At 30.5% G+C, this 21590-nt stretch overlaps 1 protein-coding gene across 3 annotated transcripts in view; it reads right to left on the bottom strand.

Annotated features, from left to right (window-relative positions):
* PCB (Pyruvate carboxylase) overlaps positions 1-21590 on the bottom strand; it is a 953241-nt gene that overhangs the window by 164168 nt on the left and 767483 nt on the right. For all 3 annotated transcript variants that reach the window (XM_089592494.1, XM_089592492.1, XM_089592493.1), the window contains one exon: positions 8737-9172. In XM_089592494.1, the coding sequence (XP_089448620.1) occupies positions 8737-9172 (436 nt within the window). The remainder of the gene's footprint in view (positions 1-8736; positions 9173-21590) is intronic.

Genomic DNA, 21590 nt, shown 5'->3' with positions numbered 1-21590 from the left:
CTCTTGATCTATCAGTTGAATCACTGCCAGCAGAAGCCACAACTAACATGAGCAGTTTGGAAAGTTTTCTATTTGACGGTCATTTTAATTACTTTCATTATTTTCTCTAGTCTTTTTTAAACATTTCTTCTTATTTTTTTTTTCTTTTTAACATGATTTTTTACTTTCTATTTAATATAGTATAAAGATTTATGTTCCTTGGTATTTAATATAATGTGCTTTGCCGTGGTTTTCATTTGTTTGTATACCCTCGACCGAGGAAGGTATATTTCTTTTTTTAGTGATGGAGTACATTGTAGGTATCTAAGATCTTAAGACTGCAAATAACAAATTCATTTTTTAAGAAATTTCATATGTTGAATTCAGAAAAAGAAGAAATTCTATGGCAGTTGTAATAGTGTTGAAGCCATCTTTCGAGTAAGAAAGCTTATTACATGAGGACAAAAAGCAAAATCGTTGGTTAATAACTAATTTCTATGGTATAAGCTAGAATGTCAGAAATATTTCCTATAAAAGAGCACTTAATATATTAAAAAATAAACTGGTTGAAGAGGAAATGGTATTGTCAAGGGTCTTGAAAAAAAGCACCTAGAAGAAATACTACCATGCAAGTATGTATATATCCACACATACGATGAAATATAATAGAGGTGCAAGTCATTCATGTTTTCTACACTCTTAGAGTTGTGAAAATTTAGGAGTATGGATGCCCAGCTCTTGCAAATCTCAACAAAGACTATTCGCCATGCAAATACTACGCCTTTAAAATTAACTCTTAATGTGATATCAGAAATGTTTCTGCAATAAGCGATTCAATATAATTAAATTAAATGAAAAAAATGTTCTTAGATCGATGTGTAAAGTAGTTTTTCCTAACTACAAAATTTTTTGACAATAGTAATAAAGAACCGTTAGAATATGTAAATGATAATTAAAACATAAGATGTAAAAATGAATTTTAATAGTAAAGTTGTGCTCCTAAGCTATCCAACTGACTGATTATAGTCACAAAAGCAGCTTGGGCATTTGGAGAGAAAGAAAGCTGCATCTCATACTCGCTCATGGAGAGAGAGATTGCGCAATCGTACGCAGCGCTGTGGATGGGCAGATGTCACTAGCTCTGATAAAGAGAAGTTATAAATACAGGTTGTATCTTATTATATACTTAGTTTTACTAATGTAATACAAGTAGTAACAGCAACGGTGAAGAAGAGAGCCTTTTGAAATAAAGAATACATTAGGGAAAATAAGTTTTAACTTTAATATTCATAATTTCAAAATACTCATCGAACACATTATGGATTTCATCATTAGTATCCATGGCTTTAAGAATGCTGATAGATGCTTCATACCAAAAGAATTTTCAGTGGTTTCCTTGCAAGGAAACGTTGTTGGCCATTGGATAATCAAGCCACCTTGCAATTTTAATAACTTACCGCATCATCTTATGACTGTTGCTAAGAACCTTGAAAGAATTTATACTTACGGAAGCTAAGTTCAAAAGTTCAATCCTGGCGTGCGGAGTTCACGATTTGTCTCAAATGCATCGTTCTTTCAAAAACTTCGAAGACAAAGTCTCTTCTCCAGTATGCCTTTACACACGGGCATAACCATTATAAAAAAAAAATAATAAAAACTATTCTGTGCGCTACATAAAGAGTGTTTATCAAAACAATGGTTTCTGACTAGCATATCAATCAAGTCATCTAAACAAGACAGCAATTCATATGATGCAGCATATGAACGCCTTAAGAGGGTTCTTTCATGACTCCCGAGTCAAAGGTGTGACTGTCAAGTTGATATTTATTATTGCTGCTTAAATTTTGTACGATTATTTGTTAATCTTGTTTATTACGGCAAATTAAGTACCGATTCAAAATTTTAGATCATAATAAACGATATAAAAGTTCGTAGGAATGATTATCTAAAATTCGCGCTTAACCTCAAAATACCAGCAGTAAATGCTTACCTATGCTTTCAACAAAGGAAATAAAAATGTATGCCTGCGTTTCTTTTAATATCTTTTGATTAAGTCCGTGAACACATATATTTCAAGATAGCAGTATGTTTGGAATTACACAAGCTTTATTGGGTCAGTTTTTTACTTAATTACGTTCAGTAAATAAATAACTAGGCTACAACTTTAAGTAAAAAAATGCTTGGTTGCCATAAGAGCACACACTGAGAATGTAATTTTCATTTATCATTTTCTTACGTTTACATTTCTCAGCCTACTCCAAAATCTAAAGGGGTAGTGTCCTGTAACTCAATAAATGATTCCTCAATATTTTATGCCATTCTGTTCATAATTATTTCATGAAAGAACCACCTTAAACGACAAAAACAACAGCTTACATGGATGACCGGCTACGACGTGGTTGGTTAAGCGAAGCACATGATAAAATCTACTAACTATATCAAGGATCAGTCGGCAATTTGTCCTTTATAAATCATGCTATAAAAGTAGAGCCTTAAATACTATCAACTGGCATCTCTAAACAAAGGCTTTGGCTACTGCTTAAGATCCCTATGGACGTCTTTTAAGGACTTTCATTACAGTAAGAGGAGTAAAACTAGATAGCAGTGTGAGGTGAGCTAATATGTGGCAGCATCAGAAACTGTTTTGCATGGATGAGTATACATATACATGCACCTCCTCTAATTTCTTTATTATAAAAATACTTTTTTGATTTGTCTAAAAATTTAATATCGTATGTTTCATGCCATACAAAATTGGATAAATTGAATGGATGACTTTCGAATGAATTTAATTTTATGTGACTCCTTCTTAACGTTAGGAATTAAATTAAAGTCCTTGTAAGATTGAATATCTGAGAAATAATGTTGCATAACGGACTATAATTTTACGTATAACTTTCTAACATCATTACAAACAAATGATCATACAGAAAACGCTATGTATAATATAATTGTTACTTAATACAAATATGTTTTCAGCACTTAAAACACCGTTAAGAAGAAAGTTTTTTACGTAAAAGTAATTAATTTAGAAGCTACACCTTTAGGTAAATTATTATTCGTTTACAACTATTACTTGTTTTAGTTAATATGGTTAATTAAAAATTTGTTGCTAAAAAAAAGTACATAACGCTTTTGAAACGTAAAGTAGTTTCCGGCTCAATCACCACCTTAAAATAATCCATGGTGTTCAGTGATTTTATTCCTTTACCAACCTATAACTTTTATTCTACAATCACTATTAAGTAGCTTGAAAGGGCAATCCTTTTATAGTCGTTATACCCCAATAACTTGTTTATACAACCACCTACACTACAACCACGAATGCAACAAGATGTTATGAGTGCAGTCACCAACTGTTTCACTTGTGTATAAAGTGATATTTTAAACTAAGCTACATTCACTGGGACCTAATACGATCATATTTGAGTTAAAGAGGTGTAACAGGAAGTTTTCTCTAATATTTCTTAAATATATATATATATACATATACAATAGTTGTTATATACATGACTCAGGATGAGTATGCGCGATCTCAACGTTAAAGATTTTATCAGCGTAAGATAGTGTTCTGAAATAAACGGAAGATTCGATGGAAGTAGGCTATCTCGTACTTGCAAACTAGACAGCATATGTTATGCCATGGCTATACTATGTTCCTTTCTTACCTGCATAATGTAGTTATCTAATTGTTTATTTAAAATTAAAGTACTCATCAACACACCTAATTACTGAATATTCTGATTCCAAAGATAACAACACCTTATTCGATGATATATTGCAGGAAGTTTAGGCTATTAAAATATCTCTTTATAGCAGGTTCATATGCACTCATATATTGACTACAATGAAAGTATAACATTATACTTGGATAACCAATCACCTACCAACTTCTGATTTAAAACTGATTACTCGTTATTGATTCAAAGTTTGTTAATTAGTTTGCTTTTTAATATATAATTAATTGATGCATGTATATATATATATATTTGTTTATATTATAGTGCTCTACGTCCGGCTCCTTTAATAAGGGCACTACTATGGGTACTTAGCACTTGGGAGAAGGAAGGGAAGAGGGATGGGAGGCCACCCAGTACTGGGAGGGGGGTAGGGGGAAATTAGGCAATTTTGCTGCGAGGAGGTCGCCTAAAACCCTCCTCGAGGAGCATTGCGTGGTGAAAAAGCACATGTGAGACTCACAGAGATACTTGCCCGAAAGTCGCACTGGCCGGGAATCGAATCACGGTCTCCCACGTGTCAATCCACAACCTAGCCGACTGAGCCACCGCGCGCTCGATGCATATGTATAAATCAATTATTTAGTTAGGGCTTTTTCAATGAAAAATGATACTGTCTTTTTTTGTATTTATCAATAAACAAATACAATGTTTTGGCAACGTAAGAGACAGAGTTTTTTGTGTCTGATGAGGGCCAGGACGTTGTCCTAACGGCCGAAACGTTGTTTTTGTTTTTCAACAAATTTTAAAATATGGCAGTACCACCATTGGAATTATTTTTATTAATTTACGAACTGTCATTGGACGTTTTGTATCTATAATTTATTTATTACAAATTTTACTTCAGATACTGAAATTAAAATGTTTACGTTTATGTTACACTAAGTTGAGGGTTTAGACAATAGAACATTGATGTATTCGAGGTATCAAAATTTTCATGCATCATTTAAAATTAGCCACCAAGTAAGTATTTTACCTTAACAATGCCACGTCTTGTCTAGCTTTGTTTAATGGCTACGGGTACACACATATATATATATACATGACTTTGATTTTTCCCATATTTGTCATCCTTTGTATGATAAATTATTTATGTGGTGATTTTACTATGAAAAAGTTGTGCACCTTCTCCCTTTTTCTGACGCATTGTTGTTATTTACTATGATCTGCAAATCTGAATGCCACGATAAAAGGCACTATACTGGCTGTCTACTTATATGATATCCTAGTGATTAGATTATATTAAAAAAAAAACATCAGAGTTACCTGGGAAGAAGTGACAGTGTGGAGTCTTGAACCTGAGCCTATCAGTGAGAAGCAAGTACTCTGTCATCTTAGACACTAAGAACTCTCAATGCTGCGTGCTATCTACTGTGAAATTAGAAAATATCTGTAGCCGATGTCACACTGATGTTGTAGCTCTACTAAATTTTAAGTACACGCCTATCCCAATTATACATAGGCAAAGCTTGGCTTACAGCTAATTTAACAATAAGACGACATTTCGTAAAGGCTGAGCCAGGAGAAATGTAGAAAATAAACTTGTGCATTTTGAGATTCACAGATCCCGTTATCATTGTTTTAACAAACTTTCGGCCTATATTAGTCAGTAAAGCTGTCAAATATAAGAATAAAGAGACTGAATTTAATCAAAATACATCAGGCACATTGGCAGAAATACTTATTTTTCGGTATTTGCCAATTCGAGTATCCAAATCTAAAGTAAATAGTATTGCTGTTACCGAGTCTTCGTCTGCTTTTTTAAACTTACTTTATGGCACTTCTGCAGTACTTGATACTTAAAAAGTATAATATACCACCTTATTAGTAAAGTTTGAAAAAAGTCTATCATCGTCTTACTAATAATTCTATGGGACATTCCACGTCCATGCAAACTCTCAAAACATAATTTTTTTTTAACTACTTAAATCGATGGAACTCTTTTCTAAAATAATTTTTTTTTTTCAGACTTTTTGACCTGCCTTATGACCTTTAGTGACGGTCATAAAATTAGTGTTTTGGTATCCAAACCAAAATTTATTCTTTTAGTCTCTGAAAATTTTTTTTTGAATGTGCATTATCAGAAAAGTTTTTCTGGATTCTTGTGTGTAGATAATAATAAACATATTTAATGAATTTTTGCTAATGATTTTCACTGTTAAATTGCAATTTGAAAGATCAAACTAGAAACGTTTAGAAGAACGTCATGATAATTTTTATATATATAAATTTTCTTAACAGTTTTTGTCCTCTTCCAATAGGTTGAAGTCACGGAACGTGCATCACCCGCAAAACTTTTTCAACAAAAAAATGGACACTATATTTAATCCACTAATTCATTTTTGTAAAATTTAACTTTTGATTTGAAATAAGTAAGCTCAATATCGTTAGGATAGGTAATGAACTTGATCTTTTTTATTTTATGCACAATAGTATAATAATCATTTGATAGATTTTTGCCTTTAACCTTTATTTTGGCTACCATCTAGCACACATTATGGGACTTTGACGAATTAAAAAAGTTTAAAAAAATTTTCTCAAAATTGAATAAAACAGAAAAAAATTATGGCATGCCTTTAGAATTATCCATTTTGAAATTTAAAATTTAATAGTAAGAATGAAAACTGTTCCCAAAAAATTTTAAATATTTTTATATAAATTAACGTACAAAAATCAACCGAAAACCACTTTTTTACTGTACATTTTTTTTTCAGCATAAAAAAAATGATTTTTCAAGTGGGGCAAAAAATTTAAATTTCATGACCGTTGCTGAAGGTCATAGGATGTGTTAAAAAATCAGAAAAAAATAAGGGAATTATTTTTTAATGAGTGCTGTCGATTGCGCTAAAAAAAAGTGAGACTTCTTTTTCGCGCGTTCGCATTAACGTAAAATTACCCACAAATATTTCAAAAGAATTTTGTAACGGTAAAAGACTTAAAATAATTAAATTGTTTACGATATTAAACCTAAAATTGTAATTAGTGAGAAAATTAGAAATATAGTATTTATCCTTAAAATAATTTTGAATACTTATACATTATCTTCTCTACTTTGCATTTTATACAATAATTATTTCCTGTATAGTTAGCATTTTCTATGACAATAAATAAATTATTAGTTTAATATGTTAAGAAATTGGGGTTCTGTTAAAAAGCTATTATTTTCTCATGTTAAATTTCATCTCAAACTAAGAAACAGTTACTTATTTTTATTAAAAATGAGACAGGACATTTAAGGGAACAGAAAATTTAGTTTGGTCTAAGGTTTTTTATGATATAAAATAAGAAATTTTGTCGTTGTGTACGAGTCAATAATAGCTAAAAATGTCAGTTTTACATTACAGGTAAAAAAATTGGTCATGTAAGCACGAAATGAATGTCAACATTAATACATATAATACAAAGTCAATCTATTTTGACGAGGAACATTCTGGGTAAAGCTAAATGACAAATGTTCTTGTTTTTTTTTGAGAAACAAAAACGTTTTATTTTATAAAAAAGTGTTAAAGAGAAGATATGGAGGGCCAAAAAAAAATGTTAAGATCATTGAGAAGTGTGGAAGAATGGTAAAATGCACAGTGGACCTAAATGGACGTTTCGGATTCAAATTGTCCAGAGACTATACAAATTTGATTGGACCCTTTTTTCCCAAATTTGCAAGAATTAAAATGTTTTGATGCTTTAAAATCTTTAACTCTTATGCTCACTAAAAAATCTTGTTTTTCATAAAAAAGTATCTACGCTCTTAAAGGTTAGAGTTCTATTTTACCTGAACCTCACCATGTATGTGTTTCAACTAACAGATTTCTTACACGGATTATATGCTTTCTAAAGCTAAAAAACTTATTTTTTAGTGCAAAGTTGAGAAAAATGTAGAGGAAATTACTTTTAATATACAACTTTTCTTTAAATGACTTAAAGGAGGTATAATTATTGAGAATAAAGATGATAAAGATGATGACTATCCCTTACAAAGTTCTGGAAATAAATTGTGAAAAAAAGCAGTATAAGATTTCAGTAATAATAATCTAATGTTTAGTAGTAAGCTATATATTTTAATAGTTAGTTTTACACAAATGCTTGTAGTAGTTAGTAGGTACGCATACGGAAATTTTATAACTAATTAATTAGTAAAATACTTTTTACTAAAAAAAAAAAAAAAAATAAGGCTACGTTTAAATTGTCTGTCATCTCATTTCTTACTTGTCTTTTCTTGAGCCTCAAATGATTTTGTTAAATGTTAGCTTAAATATATATTTTAAATAATAAAAGTAAGCAACAATAATTTTTTTTTTACTAAAATAGTTACTAAGTTAATTGAATAAACTAGTGAGAAGATTTAAATAATGATGTTGTAAATCTAGAAAACATCTTTAAATGACCTTCTATTTATTCTATGTTCTTTATAATCATTGAAAAATCAAGTATGCAAATCTAAAGTGAATAACAAAAGCAAGATTGTTAAATGCACTTATTAAAAATTAATACACGCGTAACTTCAGTACATTTTGGAAATCTTCGTAATATCAAAAACATGTTTATGTAAACCAAATTCTTCAAAGTCCTTAAAAGTAGGAAATCATTTGGCAAATATAATGCAAGTGTTGAATAACTCTGAAACTTATACATAAATTTGAATTTCTTTTCATCAGGATCCTGCTGCCATTAGGGAAGACTTTTCACAATTCTTGTTAGTTGTTAAAGTTAAAAAAAAAAAAAAAAAAACGACGGTACTTAAACGTAGCAAATGAGCTTACTCTTTAAAATTTAACAAGGAAAACAAAAATATCAATGAGCCAATTGGTATTATACATAAAAATGGTTAGAATATTTATATTTAGGCTATTTTACTTGTGAATAGAATTGTAAAGGTCATACCCAAAGGTATGATGATAAAGAACTCTAATAAAAATTTTTGTGCAAATGTATAAGAACATTTATTTTTCTCAATTTTACTAAGAAAAAATTCAAAGTTAAGAAAAGTTCAAAAAATTTTTAAAATAAGAAAAGTAAAAATTACCTTAAAGGTTCAGGAAATCCTTGATAAGGTTCTCCAATGGCACCTTGGAAAAATTCAACTACCGATCTCGGGAACGAAAGTTCCTCAGCTTTGTCAATTATGTCTTTTGACTTTAATTTATTTTGAACCATGAATTGCGCTAGGTCACCAACAACCTTAGAGCTAGGTGTAACTTTAATAATATCACCCAATAAAAGGTTTGCTTCTCTATAAGCCTTTTTAACATCTTCAAAAAATTCTCCAAGTCCAAGAGAGTAAGCTTGAAATTGAAGATTCGTATACTGACCCCCAGGTATTTCATTTAAATATACGTCTGCATTTCCAGACTTCATAGTGGTTGTACATTCGAATGGTGCGTACAAAGTTCGAGTTTGTTCCCAGTAGGCTGAGTATTCTGAAATATCGTTTAAATCGAAACCAGTATCTGCTTTTGTACCTAAAAAAAAAAAAAATACTTTTATACAACAGATAATAATGTACAATACTAATTTTGAGTAGGATTGTATACAAATCATTAGATTTTTGATAATTAATGTAGTTTATGTATATGCTCTTATTACATCATTATTGCACTTGCTGATATGATCGATCAAAAAGTTAATTCAATATTTCTTAAAAATATGATCAATTGCATTGTTGCCTAAAATTTATGAAAATCTTAACAGTTTAGGTATCAAGCAATATAGACAATATTTTTTTAAAGTGTTTCATACAATGTTTAAGAAAATCTGTTTAACGAACTATTATAAAAATAGCCAGAACATTATTCATAGAATTCTTAGCTCTTTGATTGTTGATAGATATTTGTAGGTAGATTATAATTTTTAGTAATGAATTTATAGTATTAACTTGTTTGGAAAATTGCAGTTTCATGACCGTTCTGCTCGTAAATCCTATATGAAACTTAGAACATAATAATAAATTAGTAGCAAAATGGATATGAGAAAAATATCTTGAAAAATATTTGTATAAGAAACCGTGCATAATAAAAAAAATTGATTAATAAAAAACTACACAGTTTCCATAACAAATATTGTATAACATTGACACGCATTTCTAATGCTGTGTATGTATGTATGTATGTATGTGTAAAGAAATGTGTATAAACGATGCCATTGACTAACGTACGAGTTCGTTTTACTTATCTATGTGTAGGGGAGAGCGGGGCACTACCGGCTCCCTAAGCTAATTAAATCATTGTACTGAAATTTTTTTAAATTTAATGTTAAAAAATATTCAATAATAAAGAAAAATACCTGAAAAATATAATTTAAGCCCTCCATAATTATATTATAATTAAATGGGCATGTCATTAATAAAAATAGAAACCGTTTGAGAACAGGGCAGGGGCGGTCATAGAGAGGTATGGTCCGTCATGGGGTGGGGCACGTTCGGCCTGAGGATTACCTGTAAAATGATTTCAATATGCATCTTCTATTTATGTGAATTAGAAATTAATTTGTATCTTTATTGAAACATATTTTAAAAAATGAAATAAAGTTAAAAATATGGAATAAGAGAAAGAATACACAGTATAGAATTTATCTTTTCAAATTTTTATTTTGAATCACATTTTTCGTTTTTATTATTTAGACAATTGAAGAAATATTAATACGTAATGTCTTTTAATGTCAAAAAATTTTCATAAATTTCATATTCTATATTTATTAAAAACACTTTAGTAACGATTTTATTAACGTATGACTATTTTTAAAACAATATTTTCTTAAAAATGATCACTATTATTTTTTATGTGCATTAAAAAAATAATTTTTTTTTTTAACAAATATTTGTTGCCTTACTTTTTTTAAATTTACATTACTTTTATTATAATTAATTATAAATATATTCATACATGACTTGTCTGTCCCTTTCAAGTACTATTGTATGATGCTGCTACTCTATTCTAAAGTGTCGTTCTGGGAATACCGAACTCTAATGCAGTATTTTGAATTGATTTTCCATCTTGTACTTTTTCCAAGGCTAGTATCATTTTTTCATTTGTCCAAACACACTTTTTTAACTCTTTTTGCAATGCCTAACCATTTTATGAACACTTTTTGTAAGAGCTGTCAGATAATTAAAAAAACTGAGGTTAAACGACAACCAAGCAGCAGATGAAACTTTTTCAGTTAAAACGTCTGCGCAACTGTTGCCACACATCCAGCTCAGGCCAGCTTGTGCCCCACCATGGGAGACGGACTGTGCCTCAATCGAGACTTTGTTTTTAATAATTTATATTATTTTTAATTTTTTTTAATTTTAGGTCTAAAAAAAAAAGTATCTGGCTATAGTTGAAAATTCAAATTTTCGAATATGCTAACTTTAATTTGTGTTACCTAAATATTTCAGTGTTAAATCAGGGACTGAAATTTTCAAAAAACTTAATCAAATACCTATTGAAAATTAAATCAGTCTACTGTAAAAAAATCACTTTTCTCTCTTACAACTATTGGAGAGGAATTAAATAAAAGCATTAAATAACCGATTCAAAATGGATTTTGTTGGCAATATGCATCAGTATAAGAAAAAATTAGGGTGGCGCATACCTCGCTCTCCCCTACATGCTCATTACAGCTGCTGCTTTCATGTGCTGCTAAGTTGCCGACTGCTTAAGGTGGGCGCTCTTTTACTCAGTTCACTCCGTTTGGTCTTGTAACCAGCACGTACTACTGTAAAAAGCACCTGTGAAGTATTCACGCATTCCATACTTTGTATTAACTAAGTGCAAACAAGAAAGAGATTCGTAACTAGTGAGAATTAAGGATATTAAGTACATCATAGGGAGTTTTGACGTTAATGACTACCATGCTTTGATTAATTTTTATAAATCACTAATTTATGCTTCTTTCAATGGAAAACAATGAAAACATAAACAAAGCTAATGCTTTTAGGGATAAATCAAGCCCAAACTTATTGCCATTATCTGCAAACTATCAAAGAAAACTTGCATCTCAGGACTATAGAAATGAGCTTTAGTGTTTCCAATCAGTTTGAAAAAAATTGAGTGTATTATACGGAGTTTCTGCTTTACTGGTGACTCCATTTCAATAAGTTTTCATTATTCATTTATCCTACAGATATTTTCACGTAAAATAATGAATTAACGCACAAAGCTGGTACTTTGAATAATCAATGAAGCTTAAATGTATTTTTTATAAATGTGACTCGGGAGAGAAAAGTTGTATCTCGTGGTTGTTACTTAGAGTACATGCCAACAAAATCACGGAATGCAACTTTTCTCCATTTATGTGCAACTAATTTAAATAAGTTAAGGCTTGATTTATCTCTTGAAGCACAAAATTTGTATGTCTTCTCACTGTTTTTACTAAAATAAGAATAAAACTAGTTATTAGGAAAAATGAATAAAATTAACGTTATCGGTGAGGTAGAAACTTCCGATGATATACTAAGTGCCCTCATAAATTTAGTTACTTGTTTTTACTTTTAGAGTACCGTGTAAGAGTGATATTCCTTAGCTTGCTTTTTTTCAGTAAATGTTATAGATTCATTTCTTTTGAAATAAACAATCTTTATTTCATCAATCTCCTGTATCTGGTTTCTTCATACAGTCTAACTCCATTTGATCTTAAACAAAGTGCTTCGAGCCAGATCAGACAGAAGTAAGGTATACAAGGACTTAGTTTCAATCGCACTTAGGTTCAATCGCAAAAAAAAAAAATTAAAAAAAAAGTAAAACGTAATAATAAAAGTAAATATAATAGTACTAACTATCGTGATAGTAAAAAAAAGAAGAGATTAACAATGCATGCTGTAGATTTATGCACTAACTATTAATTGGGATCTTTAAAAATAATCCAGTTTTTTAACAGAGATCTGTCTTTTTTCTCTTTTACATTATTTAGTTCCTTAAGCTTTTCAGGCAGTCTATTGTGAACAAAAATGGCCGTGTATTTATATCTGCACTTGCCACTATTCAGCCTACTCAGAATTATCGGAATGCTCTTATTTCTGGTTGCGGTATTATTATCTAGGAATTGTCTTCTTAAATTGTTCTATTCATAAAGCAAACATTCATATCTGTAAGCTTATTGAATTGTGAGAGGCCTGAATTTAATATTTATGTTCATAAAATTATCCTTGAAAATAACTTTTAATATACGCATTGGAAAATTAGCCAGTATACTCAGTACATTGCGGTAAGCTGAACCCCACGCCAATATTTCGTATGAAGCTATACTATGGAATAGCGCATAATAAACTGACAGTAGTTTACTTGTATTGAGTGCAAATTTTAATCTGTAAAACACAAACAGCAGATATTTGGTCTTTTTTATAATGTTGGTTACATGATCCTCCTATCGAAATTTACAATCCAAGATCAAACCTACGTATTTTGTTTCAGCTCTACAAATATCAGTATTATTAACAGTAATTGAGAAATCGCTGGGATGAGAATCTTCATATTTACCAAATATCATAAATACTGCTTTTTGAATATTAGTTGCTAATTTATGTCGATAGAACCAGTTTAATATTGTATGTAGTTTACTTGTTAGAATATCTTTAAGTTTTGACCATGAGTTAGAACTATAACAAACCATTGTGTCATCTGCATAGGATGAGATACCCTCTACTTGCGAAAGTAGGGAGTTCACGTAGATAAGTAAAAGAAGCAGCCCAAGTATTGTATCTTGTAGAACTTTTATGTTTACTATCTTGAATTCACTTGTGGTATCGTTTACCATAGTCCGCATTTTCCTATTTTTAAGATAGTTACTAAATAACCTAAGTGCAATTCCTTTGATTCCACAGTTCTCTAGTTTGTTGAGTAATAACCCATGGTCCACACAATCGAAAGCCTTACAAACATCAATAAATCAGGCTGCGATGCGTCAAGTTTTGCATTTACGTAGTCATTTATCTTTGCTAGTGCATCTTTACATTCTCTGTTTTTCTGAAATCCTTGTTGATTTTTCGATATTATTTTATTAGAATTTAATAAATTAGATAGTCTGTTATAAATCAACATCTCAAAAATTTTAGCAAAATTAGAAATTAGGGATATTGGCCTATAATTTGTAGGTACATGCTTATCACTTTCCTTGTATACTGGTACTACATCTGCTATTTTAAATAAGATTTGTAAACTAATTTTATTAATATTTTGTTTAAACAGCGTTATTTTATTTCCAACATAATAATAACGACTAATTTATGTTTAAGAATATTTTTTAAATCTACTTTATTTACAAAATCTTGATGCCTATTTGCTTATGCTAACATGCGAAATCAAGGGCAATGTATAACTTCAGTCTATACTACTTATTTTATGAATTAGTATGTCTAATTTCGACATATGTTTTAGATGCCGTAAACGTTTGTATGCAGGAATGTGTATGGACAATATAAACGCGTTTGCTTTATGTACGTGTGTCAACATTATAGTTGCTGCTCGCAAGCGCTGCTGTAGGTTAGTGATCCTCCAGGGAGTGACAGGAACAGGTGCTGTCATTTTTATCCAAATCAAATGGTAGGAAAATTCCAAGCTTAGAGAGATATCTAAATAAAATGAAATTTGTGGGATTCTGACTGTGATCATTTTTTTTTTTTTTTTAATAAGGTAAGTTATTAATCAACATTAATAACTTAGGTATATGAATTACTTATTTAAGATTTTTGAATGACTACTGAAACGTAGTCTACATCTATGTCACAAATACTTTTTTCCTCACTCGCTTCTTAAGGTAGAATTATATGAAACTACGAGTATGGATGCATTCTATTAACATTGCTTACTCGCTTATTATTCGCTGACAATTCACTGATCATTCGATTTCTCACATTTACGTTATACCAGGATATGTACTTATTTCATGTACGTATTACGGGTGTACATTAGGGTCGATGCTAATTAAAACTTTTTTTTTCCTTTGGACTGGGTGAAAGTCACTTCCAAGTATTTATAATAACGGATGCAGAATCAGTGAATTTTACCATTCAAACTCTTTATCTTATGCCGCAAAGTCCTCAAAGTTTCTTATGGGACTTACTTGTTAAAAATCTTAAAAATCGTTTGTCATACAGAAAAACTATGAAAATGATTAAATGTAATGACTAAAAGTATGAATATTCATGTATTTTTTCCTTCTCAATTTGATGAAGTCAGGAATTTTGGTCTATTTTTAATGCGCAAAGAATTAGGGTAAATAATTGTTATAAACACCAAAGTAATCCAAAAAAGTACAGACCAAGAGGGAAAGAATCCTTAATGGTCGTGGACCAGGCTCTAAGAAGTAGCTCAAGTATAATTATTCGATGGAAGAGTTGAAAACCTACAATTTGACGTCCAGTTGAAGTCCGTAAATACTTCTCCATCATAGTTATGATCATTTTGCGTTATATGCTGTCAATTTTCAAAGACTAAAAAATAATGTACATGAAAGCGCACAATTAGCTATCGAAGAATGTATAATTTTTTGGAAACGGGCTTGTACTCTAATTCAAGAAACTTAAAAATGTGTTGCTAAGACTAAACTGAAGATAAGAAATGGCGGAATATCCAAAAGAGTACTTCCATAAGTCTGATGCGCAAAAAAAGAAAGAAGAAGAATACAACGAGAACTTGAACACATTGTTCGTCGTTGCCAGATCAAATACTCTTACAGTTATGATAGATGAATCTAAAAAACAGTTTTTATCACAACAAATAGGTAAACTTTAAATTATGTCTTAAATTTCAACGTACAATTGACATAACTTCTATTCATGTTTTCAAAACTGTGCGAAAAATCTTTGATGAATAAAAAGTAAAGATTTACTATTGTCTTTCAATAGTGAAAAATTTGACTTAATATTTTACTTGAAAATTAACTATTTGTTGTAATTCTTACTTTTTATACAACTTGATTCACATTTAATTAAAAACATTAATATTTCATCAATAATCATCCAAAACAGATAAATAACTGTTTTACTCTTTAATGAAAGTCAAAGGTAATTTATAAGCTTTTTGTAGAGTTAAATAACTTTAAACGAAAAAATTGTAAGAGATAAAATTGCTTTGCTAATAACATGAAATTATTTTTTTAGGGTCAAAAATTCTGGATTCATATTTAGAAGTAATTAAGAAATAATCCTGAAAAAAATTCAGCAAAGGATGTCAATCCACTATACTACTCTCAAAAGAGATCTTACAGGATGAAAATAATCTTATCTAAGTCCTATTCAGTGATTTTTGTAAACATTCCAGATCTCAGCTTGCATAATGATTAGAAAACGGAGGATTGATTTACATCCATATTTTGGTTGTGTGAAATAAACTTTTTAACTTTCTCTTTTAGTTTCGATGCAACCAGAGATTTCAACATCCTGAACATGACTATTTAAGTCTTCGATGAGCTCATTTTTGTAATACTATAATACAATATGTTTTATAAGTATCTTGTTTAACATTATTTGCTCCATTTTTTTGAGAGTATTCCTTTGTCATTTATCAATGTAAACCTATAGTGATTTACTCTGAAACGTGTATGGAATGTTTCAAGAAATGTAAAGTATTCTTGATATTTTCTACATACTTAGATTTTTTACGACATGACCAGAATTGCCTTCGACTTTTTTTCAACATAAAATGAAATATTTAAATTCATGTTTACTAATCTGTAATTTAAACAGTCCGAAATTATTTGGATGTATTTGAAATAGTGTTTTCTGATTGGAAATTTTAATCATAAAATATGGATTAAATTTTAAATTTAGTTTTTATGATCAAACTTGACTTATGGCAGAAGAGAATCGTTGAATTTAATTTTTTTTCATAAATTCTTGGTATGATTATGTAAGGGGGCACTTCTATTTATAGTATACGCCTTACGTTTATATTTAGATTCTTCTATACATTATATTTATCCTTAAAATAGAAAATTCAAGAGTACACATTTTTTTTTATATACATATATTTCATTTCTATTTGAAACACGAAAATTCAAATTTGAACGCCGTGCGTGGGGAATGTGCGTCTAGTACGTTAAAAAAACGCTAGAGCGCGTTCATCCAAAGAAGGAAAAACCTGCTACTCAAAAGGAAACAACATTAGCATAGAAGGCACCAGCGCGCAGTGTAAAGGCAGTCCTTCTCCAGCGAGTCTTGGGAAGCGGAAAATCCGCTGCTCACCCAGACCTGGAATTTTCCCGTGCACCGGTACATTACCGCGACGAGCACAAGGAGAGAGAAAGAGACCAAGTACGAAGGCCGAGAGCTTAAAAGTGAGTTTGTATAACACCTACAGGTAACACTTCCACTAACCGGTTCCTACTTGGACTTTCGGTGCTCGACCGTTTTAAGCGTGGAGACGACGCATCCCCAAGTAGTCAAGGCACAAGGGTTAGTGACCACGTTCTTAAGTGAAGTTCCTGGGTTGACGACTTGAGCAGTGCTCAAGACACCCACGGGCCCTCAGAACGACCTAACCCTACGTGACTTGGTAGGATAGGTAGTTACCTAACATTAACCTTCCGCTGTTGTACTAAAAATTCGTGCTAGTCTAACCCAACGTGTCTAAGCGGAGGTATTGAGGAGGAAAAATTCAAATTGTCATTTATGTGAAATTTTCTATTAAACAAAGGCGGATGAATTTTAAGTAAATTCTAAATTATCGAGTATATTATGTATTTCCTTTTTTCATTATTGACGTAAATAATTACGATTACTCAAATATAATCAATACATGTAGAAATTGAAGATACAATTTTCTTAGAATCATATGATTAAATAAATATAAGATAATTAAAAATAAATTGATTGTACTTATTTAAGCAAGCCTTCCCCTCCATATATGATTGCGAGTTCCTTTTTTATAGTTTAAGATAAAAACTAGAATAATAGCTGTTAAGATATTTATAAAATTGTTAATATTAACTGAAAATATTGTTTGTACCCAAAAAAGGGCAGGAATAAATAAAAAAAGATATTAGATTTAGAGAGATATTAAATAAGTTAAAAAAAACATTAAATTGATTAACTTAAGGGAATATTCAAGGAACAATGAGAATTCGATAAAGTAATAATTGCTGTATATTGTGCAGGAATTAATTGATTATTCAACAGATGAACTTTGAAACTTGATATTAATTATTTTAAATATTTTACATAATCGGCAATCTGAGCAATTTCGCTCTTTTACACAGGGCAATGAACCCGCCCTCCGATATATAAACACAATCATTGTTTGTGTGTTGGTTCCTAATCTTAGAGTTTCCTCGGTACAGATAATCTTCTTAGCCGATTGTTACCACCACCAATTAACCGGGGTTATACTCAAAGAAAGAAAAGTTGTCATTGCTACTATGATGAAAAAATTGTTAATACATCAAAATTGTTAAAAATCATCATTTTTAGGATTACCAATAGATGTTATGAATAAAGCACGCTCGAGTTTATCTATGGAAAGTGACCATGAAGTCCTAATGACATTACTGATGGAAATTGACCATGATTTTTTAAGTTTAGGAAAGGAAGATTCTGTAACTGATGTTTAATATGTACATCGTGAAATTTCACAAACATCAAAAGAAGAAAATGTTTTAGCTACAACAGGTTAATATATCTTCTAGTTAATTGCAGTCTATGATCTTAATAATTGTTTTGACTTGTTTATCTTAAAATATTTTGACGATCATATTACTTATATACATTCCAAAAGCTTAAAATCATAAAAATTATTTTTCTTTCTTTTTATAGGAGCTTGATGATTGGTTAGGATCAGAGTCAGAGTCTCAGCCATCTCGATGCACACTTCTAGAAAAACAAAAGGTACAGAGTTAGTTATCACCGAGAAGCTTACAACTGTATTAGATAAATGTAAGTAAACGAGAAACAATGCATTTTTTAATGGCTACTGCAGAAGCTCTGAAAATTTACACTTGAAATATAAGTTTTAATGTGACATCAATCCATAAAGTTTGACAAAAATATGGCAAAAATCTATACAAGGTAATAGAAAAAACGTTCCACAACTTTTCTTAAACACAGCAAATATTATGCAGTAGGATGATAAGTTACTCTAAAGTCTTACTTGTACAGAGATCATGGATAGATTAGTCATTATCTTAACTAATTATAATGAAGAGCAGCTTGTAGAAGTACCTATAATTGAGTCAAGTTTGGGAAGGGATCAAGTTTAAGCTGTTTTTGAAACTTTTATCGACTAGTCCCTGTAAAACAACATTCAAGCTTTTTGCTGTGACTCTACCTCCACCAATACTAGTCGACATAATGGTGCTTTTATTTTATTAAAGCATCTTATGGATAGAGAACTCCTTTATTTGTAAGCAGGCACCCAGGGGCAGCTTAAGGGTGGGGCGAACTGGGCTCTTGCAGGTGTGCCAAGTAAACGACAACTAAAAACACTGTAGTATTGTTAAAACCATTTTTTCTAGTTAAAAATAAAAAAATGTGAGTATAAAACTTAAACTATCATAATGAACTAATTCACCATTTACATTCTTAAATTTAGTTAACCATATTTTCCTTGGAATCAGTAATACTTGAGTATCAATATCAATAATATCAATAATAAACGATTATCAAATAAATATTATTAATATTCTACTGAAGTGTCGCACGGTATAACTCAATTCGTCTATCAATGTCTTTCCCAATAAAAATGTGTTGCGCAACAGTCAATTAAGACAAAGTTTTTTTTACAAAATTATTTAATTAGATTACTACTATTTGGAATACTTTATTTCTACGTAACAACATACACACATATACGCACCCAGACCCACTTTTAAACAAATCTGTGCGTGGGACATTTCACGTGAACTAAAACAGAAAAAATTTTTCCTTTAAATTTCGGGGATTAGTAGCACTCGATGAAAACGCTATAATGTTATACTTTCAGATTTTTGAGTAACATCGTCACCGTTAGCCACGGTCACAAATATTAAATTTTTCACTTCAACCGCAACTTTGTGAATTTTAGGGAGAAAATTATGCGGGTCAAATAAAAGAAAAAACATGTTTTCGTTAACGTTTTTGTCGTAAAATACGATAAAATTATTTTAAAATTTTGTAGGTTGGACTTTCCGCATACTACGGTAGTTTTTTACTTTGAAATAAAAGATTAGGAAAGTATGAAATCTTCATAACTTAGTCTTGTTGTTTTTTGATAAAGTACATACCCAATTGAAAATGTGTACGTAGTTTCGTTACGTATTTGAGAGCGTATCAAAAATACGTCATATCAATATGTAGTGTTTGTTTGAAACCTTTCGTCACCTAGTTGTATCACGTATTTTGCATTCATGAAGCGTATTTCTACATGAAAACAGTTTGACAAAATGATAACGACGGGCATAAGCATGATCGTACTACTGATGTAAAATTGTGAACAAAAAATAATTTTCAAACGTATATTTTCGTCTCTCACGCAAAGTGCTTTGCACCCTAGGGCCTACTTTCCGCCTACTAGTTACTTTTCGCCTACGGGCAGGAAGAAACATTCTGGCCCTGCTGGACTGAAAGTTTGCTCCCGCCCTAGGGTAATTGGCGGGAGGCAAGTGTGCCCATGGGCGCAAAGTTGCACTTTCCACCCTCGATACAAAAAATGTCGCTCTCACCTTGGGAAACATACAACAATTGTACTCTTTGCAATGCGCAAGAGCTACTTTCTGCCCTAAGTGAGAAATATACTATTCTACATCTAAAGTCACTGTAATGTGCTGATAACCCAACCTACAAATTTTATTGTATTCTACAATTTGCACACTGAGAAAAGTTGTATTAAAAAAAGAACTACTACTATAATACAAGTAACTATATTGTATAGGACAGCTGAGACATACTCACCATATTATAAAAATAATCATGCTACACAGTAAAACCGGATTATATTTAAAATTGTTATTTGACATAGTAATTCTTACTTTGTGCAAAAATAATTTTTAAATTAAAGTAAAATACGAAATATATACACACACATATATGTTGTACACGAAATATATATGTGTAACTAACAGAACATTAAGATTAATAGTTTTTTTGTACATAGATATTCTTTTCCTTTTAGAATACAGATACCTACTAAAGTGTTTTAAGAATATCTTATTTAAAAGAGATCTGCAGTGTCTGGAAATTAAACCTTGGTTTTATGTAGATTTTCTATAGACAACACTGTTAACAAGAAATAATCAGTCGATTTCAAATTAATTGTCTGCAGGTATCCATTTTTAACCATTATAAATTAAAAAATTTGTTTCTTGTCATGATTACATTAATGTAACCTTAAATTTGAAAATCAATAGGCGTACATACCTATAGATATAGTACAAACTTACTTTCGATCAAAGTCATTTTTACTATACTGAATGGCAATGCAGTGGAATGAGAAATTTTACTACGTTACAGAGCAAATTCTACTTTTAAATGTGAGAAATTTTAAAATGATTAAAATAAAATTGACAATATTGCATAGCAAAAATTGTACTATCCCAACTTATACTACGTTAGACATAGTAATTTTTATTATACCGTGTAATTATTTTTGTACAGCTGCTACACAAAAATAATGACTTTAAATATAATAAAAAATATTTTAAACGTAACCATTGGCGTCGTAAAGTAAGTATGTCTTAGCTTTTCCGAAAAATATAAAAAATCTTAGTACAGTTATTATCCTTCTCTAACACCACTTTTATCAGCGTGGTCAGATTAAAAAATTCGTTTGTGACCGTCACGGACGGTGAAGATGTTTGACAAAAAATTAGACAATATTACTAAATAATTTTCTTATGAAGTACTAACTATCTTCAAAATTTGTAGGGCTATGTAGGGCGCCAAACTAGTCAGTTGCCCAGGGTACCAGAATGTCTTAAGCCACCCCTGCAGGC

Source organism: Copidosoma floridanum, unplaced genomic scaffold (genome assembly GCF_036245765.1).
Source record: "Copidosoma floridanum isolate Cflo_tuat_1 unplaced genomic scaffold, Cflo_Japanese_pri ptg000018l, whole genome shotgun sequence".
In the NCBI taxonomy this organism is placed as follows: Eukaryota; Metazoa; Arthropoda; class Insecta; order Hymenoptera; family Encyrtidae; genus Copidosoma; species Copidosoma floridanum.
The sequence above is the reverse complement of the archived record's forward strand: the minus strand, read 5'-3'. Positions and strand labels throughout refer to the sequence as shown.